Consider the following 6,984-nt stretch of genomic DNA (forward strand, 5'->3'; position numbering starts at 1 on the left):
ACGCGCTCATGGTCTTCTCGGTCATTTCTCCTCGGTGGGAATCCTGCCGCTGGATTCAGCCCTGAGAGGGCCTTGGAAGGCAGAGGGTGGGGAGACCAAGAAGGAAGTGGCCCTGGAGAAGGTCAAGGGCATCAGTGGTCATAATCAGGTTCCCTGGGCGCCTGACACAGAAGGTGCCCTCCTCACACTGTCTCCTGGTACACACCCTGAGCCTGTACCCTGTGCACACGTGTGCTTGGCTGTTGTCCCCAACTACACTTCATGACTCAGCCGCTCCTGAGGGTAGCACTCTGACATAGTGCTGAACACAGACTGGTTGCTTCAAAAAAATTCTGCTTAAAAGGATAATTGTTCCCGAAGGACACAACGCAGTGATACTGTACAGTTGATAGAATGGGACATTAATTACTTTTATAGAATACACCCCCCAGAATTAAGTAATTTACCAACAGAGACATGGTCAGTGTCTCTCAGGCAGCTTCAACTGTGAACCACTGTGAGTGCCCCCAAGCAAGGGAATCGGTCCGCTGAGTTGGGGGAAGTTGAGGGTTGAAGGTTCTGTGGTCCAGGAAAGGAAAGGAGGTGAACTTAGAGGGCAGAGAGACTGACGTAGGATTAAACTAATGCTGCAAAGTTACCAAGTGCCTCTCCTGAAACTACTCTACCCAGCAGACCCTTTACCTCATCAAATTTTTCAATTAAATTTGAAACTATTATTTTTATCAGAAATCAATGACAGAGTTGCCAGGTAAAATATCATATGCCCAAATGTGTTCCAAATATTGCATGGGACTTATGCCTTAAAGAATTGGTCATTATTGCCCTCACTCAGTTGGTTGGACAAAGTCCTGTAACCAAAAGATTGCAGATTTGATCATACCAGAAGCAACTGATTGATGTTTCTCTCTCTCTCTCTCTCTCTCTCTCTCTCTCTCTCTCTCTCCATTCCGTTTTCTCTGACATCAATTAAGAGAAAACATATCCTTCCATGAGAATTTTAAAAAACATGGTAATTATTTATCTTGAATTCAAATGTAACTGAGCTATCTGTGTGGTCTTTCTATTGAGTTTTAGAGAGAGAATCATTGATCAGTTGCCTCCTGTACACGCCCCGACTGGGGACTGAATCAACAACTTAGCTATGTGCCCTGATTGGGAATCGAACCCACAACCTTTTGGTGCATGTAATGACGCTCCAACCAACTGAGCCACCGGCCAGGGCAGCTGTCTGTGCTTTTATTTGCTAAATCTGGCCATGCTAGTCAATGAGGTGTAGGATTCATTTCATGGAAATCCAAGAATTCCAGCTTACCTCCACGGAAATACCTTTAAAGAGACACAACCCTTAACTTACACATACACACATCAGACCACAAGATGCAGAGAATCGCTCTTCCTTTAATGTATGTCATGTTATTTTGACAACCTTCAGGTCAAACTCAGATTCTCAGTTATAAGCGCATTGGCTCATTTTATCTGTGGAACAGATGAGGCCTCCTGCATGAAAATGACCTTGGGGTTGATCTGAAGTGTTAGAAGCCGTGTCTCTTGAAGTATTTGGCTCGTGCAAGGACATCATTGCAGAAGTCACAGCCCAGGTCCTGGCTGCTTCTGACATAGCTGGGCCCTCCAACGTAGGCACAGAGTCCCCCTGCAAGGGCGAGACAGGTTAATGCTGACCCCACAGCCCTCAATGCTTCAGGGTGCTCAGCAGTCAACTTAGATTCCCTTTCCTTGTGCTCACCAGGAAGCAGTGAGGCCAGGGGGAATCTGGCACCTGTATTACATTGGTCCCTATTGTCCCCTGCCGTGAAGCGCCGACCCTGGGCTCCCCCTACCTCTCAGGCACTGGTCGGGGCTCCAGGTCGGGAACCTCCTCTGGATTTCTTTGATTCTAACAGTCAGGACCTCGGTCATCTGTGACAGCTGCGACTCGCTGATCCAGGTAGTGGGGGCATAGTGGCCAGTGTCCTAGAGGGGGGCGGGCAGAGGAGAAGCCAGGTGAGCCGGGTAGGCGGGTGGTGTGGCTTCCTACTGTCAGTGCTTCCTCATGTCCCTTCCCTTTCTCTCCTCCTCCTGCGGAAGAACGAAGGCCACTTTCCGTCTCCCTGGGGACAAGCAGTAAAGCAACAAGATTTGGACAAAGGAAGGAGGGAGCAGAGAGACGAGAGGCAGGCTAACCCTAACCCTAACCCTAACCCTTCAACGCCGCAACCACCAACCCTCCGACAGCTCAGAAAGGGTTTCCTATCGGGACTTGTAATTATCCTTCCAGACGATCCGAAGGTCTAAAGGAACCACTAACTTTTGTCCCACACCCCTGGTTACCATTCCATATATGTTTCACCGTATTTAGAAGAAGTATCTGACTCAGGGAAATTCTTTCTTCATCTTTAAAGGAGATGGACTCATCCTTTTCCCAAGAACAAGGTTTTACAAAGGAGGCAGAGCAGGGCGGCTGGGACGATGTGGCCCTCAACCACCCAGGCTGTCCTTGGTCCCAAGCTGCGTTTTCCCACTGCCCTGTGACTTTACAGCAATGATAACCTTCTCATAAACTCACTTTCTCACAGGCCCAAATTCTTCAGATTATTGGATACTTTTAAGTTGTATGGTGTCATACAAAGTACTAGTGGGAAGCCAATTTAAAGTTCATTGAGGAATACTTTTTCCTAAAAGTTTAAGCAAAGACTGCACTACTGACAGGTTTCTCAACAACTATCACAATGTGACATGTAATAGAAAAGACTGTGGTCCCATCATCTCCCCTGCCATCACCCATTCTCCCCGCACAGCTAATTCCACAGCAGGTTAATTATGACCAGCGCCCTGAAGCCTATGAGGCAGATTCCTGCAAAAATAAAACTTGAGGCCCTGGCCGGGTCACTCAGTTGGTTAGAGTGTTGTACCGATACGTCTACGTTGTGGGTTTGATTCCCTGTCAGAGCACATACAAGAATCAACCAATGACTGCATAAATAAGTGGAAGAACAAATCAATGTTTCTCGCTCTCTCCCGTTCTCTCTCTCTCTTTCTCTCTCTCTAAAAAAATCAATAAGTAAAAAGTTTTAAAAAGCATGTGACCTTCAGAACTAAGAACTATGTGGAAAGACAGGGATAAAGGAATTTGAATTTGCTGAGAATCTACTTTTTCACATTATTTCACTGAATCTTCATAATGATGCTGAGGGTGGCATTTTCTAGGCGAGGAAACTGCGGCCCAGGGAGATTAAATGCTTTATCCAAGGTCATGTGGTTACGAAATATCAGAGCAAGGATTCGATCTATGGTATTTCTCTTGCAGAGCCTCACCAGAGACCCAGAATAGGGTAACAACGATGACACCCTGGACACGGCCTAACTTACTTGGTAAAGGAATTGTGGCTCAAAATGAAGCAGAAATGGTGCTGCTCGTCCCTCTCGGGCAGAGAGCCTGCGGGGCTGCCCCAGGAGTACCATCTGCACAACAAATCCCAAGGTGCCCTTTTGGAGCTGTGCCACGCAGCACAGTGGCCACCTGGAGGGTTACCTGCACCACCCTGACTCCATCATCCACATTGCCCCCATGGACCAGAAGGTTGCCGCCAGGATACCCCCTGGACACGACACCCGCGATCACTGCAGGATCCACACAGTACTTTTGGCCAACGGTGCGCATCATGGGTTGGTATCTCAGGAGGTACGGCATATCGATCTCGGCCAGCCTCTCAGAAGCACGGACTCCTACAGCAAACACAGAAGGAAGGTGGGGCTTGGTGTGACTTACGCGGAAACGGGAGCTCAAAAGGAGAGAGAAAATACACGCCAAGCCCTGGGCAGCAGCTGAGGACTGAGAAGCCCATGTTCAGGTCTGAGACCTCTGGTGGCCATTCCTGGAACTGAGATGAAGATTCTCCTTTGAGCCTGAGTTGGCACCCCCTGAGGCAGTGTGCCCTTTGTGGCCTCCTCCCGGAGGATCTCATGGGCACAGACCCCACTGGCCCCATCCTAAGCATCCAAACAGACTTGCCCGGTTAAATGCACGCCCATCAGCTACGACAAGCACACGATGTGAGGGAGGAATTCTCCCACACCCTTCCAGCAGTCCTTGGAGAGCTTTCCTGACAGGAGTGCTCACGCTAGCCCACCTTTCCACCCTACAGTGACTCCCAGCATCATGTGGGCTTAACCCTTTAGGAAATACCAAGAGTGCTGGGCAAAGTGAAAACCAAGCGCACTTCCCCCGGCAGCCCACCTAACCTTCTCAGCACTTCTGTGGTTTCAAAAGCACCCTCGGGCACATGACGGACCGGAGTTCGCAACTACACTGTAACGTAGGTACTATTATCCCCATTTCAGCAGAGGCTCGGGGGAGCTAAGGGACTTCAGAGCCAGCACTCAACAACGTCTTTGGACTCCATGTCCAGTGCTCTTTCCACCACTCCGTAGGGTGGGACTGTGGGAAACAGTGGGGACCAACAGGGTATGTTGAGAGGATCAAAACCTGTGGGGAATGCCTGGGGGCATCGGTGTGGGGCACCAGGGCAGGGGCAGAGTCCTGTTGGAGCCACCCTTGCCTGAAGGAATCACTTTCTGAGAGGAAGGAAGAGGAGGAGGGGGGCGAGGTGGACAAAGAGGTTCTAGCTACCACAGTAGTTCAGGCCTCGGCGTCTTCCAATCCCACAAGATGCCCCGGGCGTGTCGAGGGTTCGGATGTTTCCGTAGCATCCCCAGTTGCCACTTTCAGATGAGTCTACAAATTGAGAAAATGTCAACCTAAGACATTGAACTAGAGCAGTTCTGGTCGTCCCTCTGCCCGTGAATGCAGCGACATGAATACACATAGCTGTACTGAAATCTGTGACGACGAGACGTTCACTCCACAATGGAAACCCTCCTGCAGTTTACAGTACAGCGACTAAGAAATCATCACAGAACCTTCTGGGTACTAAGTCCTCACCTCAGACCCTGCAGAAGACCTGCTGGCACATGTCTCCTTGCAAAGCTCTGGGGTTGTCCAGAGCTGTTGGGTGGGTGTCTTGGAGTCAAATCAGAGATTGTGCATCCTGTAAGCTAGGTCTTATCTTCATCGGATGTGAGCTCTCAGCACTTCTCCCTCCCAGACCCCTAACTTGTTGGTCTGTGAGATACTATGTCTGCTCTGGAGAAACACGTATAAAGCCTGGGCCTCCCTGGGCTCTCAGCCCAGACCCCAAGCAAAGGGACTGCTGATAAGTGTGACTTGGAGCTGGCTTCCCTGCTCTCGGCGCACAGCTGCGTGGGTGCTTACGACCGACCGCAGACGGGGAGGGCACGTGGTGAGGTTCGAGGCCTCGTCTCCACGTGGGGCTCCCTCCTTCCACTTCCCTCTCTCTCTCTCTCTTTCCCCTTTATTCTCGCTTTCTTTAACTACCACTCATTCCTGGCACTGAAGGGAAGGAGAAATTTTGCACAAAGACCACTAAGGAGAAGGGCATTCCCGAGAATTCACCACGCACATTGGAAGGAGGGCACATGCGCCAGGTATAAGATACCTACAGGTGGCAAGAAATTGCCCCTTGAGATCATCATCCCACTGTTGGAAGCCTGTAAGGACTTCTTATTAGATTACTCTTTTTGATGTGTTTTATTCTTTCATGAAAGTAGCTTATATCGTTAAATCTTAATGAGTGCAGGTCTATTGCTTATGATCATATGTGTTCTGCATGTTTATTAAATGTAGTTTAAGGTTCTCTTCTAAGACCTTTATAGGGTTGAATCTGAGAATACTAGTATTTTGGAGTACATACTTCTACTCTTAAAATATTTGATGAATAATCTAAGAGAAATGAGAAAATGAAATGACATGGTCTTTCGTGAGTATACTCAAAACTAAATGCGTCAACGTGCCCATTTTTATGTTTTAATAAGGACACTCTACTTTTGTCATTGGTGACAAATACCCTTCATAGTAGCTAGTTGTGTCATTCATTGCTCCCTGCTTCCTTGACGCTCCTTAACCATATCACATGTCCCTCCAAGTTCCTTATACTGCATTCCCAAAATTCCTTATAGGAATTTAAAAACATGTGTTGAATAAATAGGTCAACAAATAAGTGAATGAATGTAAGACTGACCCCATCTGAGAAATCTGTAGAATTTAGAGCCAGGAAAAGAAATTGCTTTACTTGAGGAACTATGCTTCCTCCCTTTATTTCTCTAAAAGCATGTACTTTTCCCTTTTTGCCCAGCTACAAGGAAACAGGACCAAATCTGAAATGCAAGCATTGCAACTATGTCCGCCTCGATGGTTAGCTTAGTCACATCCCCTGGACCCCCTCAGTGCTAGTGTTCTACTGAGTTACATTTGTCTTATCGTTGTAAGTTGCCTCAACCCTCCCATGGAAATATATGCTCGACTAATTAATTCAACAAGTACTTCTGGTGGAAGGGTTTCTGTAGAGAAACGATGAGCAGTTACCAATGGCAACGCCGTGCGACCGCCCCGCCTTCGGGAGGAGCCCTCCCCCTGTCCCCTGTGGGCCTGAGAGAGGCTGCTCCTCGGCCCGTTACTCCTCCGGGAGCTGGCGGACAGCTAAGGAAAAACAACATTTCCACTGCAGGTTCACGTATCTGAGTACCACTGGGACCCTGTGCGAATCCCTCCATCTCCAAGGTCATTTGGGAAAATGAAACTCACTCACCGGTGAGGGCAAGGAGGCCCAGAAGCAGCCACAGCACAGACATACTGATGATCTGACGCCACGGGTCCTAAAGTGATTTCAAAATACAAATTAGCTCCAAGATGTGAAAATGTCACTTGGCGCCATAGCAGCATGCAATGTTCCCATGGAAAGGTGTGGGGAACGGAGAACAAGTTTCCCAGGAACTAAGAAAATCAATGACTTGAATCATAAGGACAAAAAGCAAAAGCAGGATGCCAGTCCACGCATCCTCTCCATCGGCTTAAAATGACCAGGCGCCTGCTCGGCCCACAGGGACCGGGATGCCTTGGCCTCAGCAGAC

General features: G+C 48.6%; 1 protein-coding gene across 1 annotated transcript; it reads right to left on the minus strand.

Annotated features, from left to right (window-relative positions):
* Positions 1–1,395: 1,395 nt before the first annotated feature.
* On the minus strand, positions 1,396–6,725 carry LYG1 (lysozyme g1). The gene is made up of 5 exons (XM_006753310.2): positions 6,663–6,725; positions 4,628–4,732; positions 3,530–3,723; positions 1,839–1,971; positions 1,396–1,651 (listed from the first exon to the last, which is right to left on the minus strand). The coding sequence occupies exons 1-5, from the start codon at positions 6,703–6,705 to the stop codon at positions 1,533–1,535; spliced, it is 594 nt and encodes a 197-aa protein (XP_006753373.1). The 5' UTR covers positions 6,706–6,725; the 3' UTR covers positions 1,396–1,532.
* Between the last annotated feature and the right edge of the window lie 259 nt (positions 6,726–6,984).

The sequence above is a fragment of the Myotis davidii genome, unplaced genomic scaffold, assembly GCF_000327345.1.
Source record: "Myotis davidii unplaced genomic scaffold, ASM32734v1 scaffold1011, whole genome shotgun sequence".
NCBI lineage: Eukaryota > Metazoa > Chordata > Mammalia > Chiroptera > Vespertilionidae > Myotis > Myotis davidii.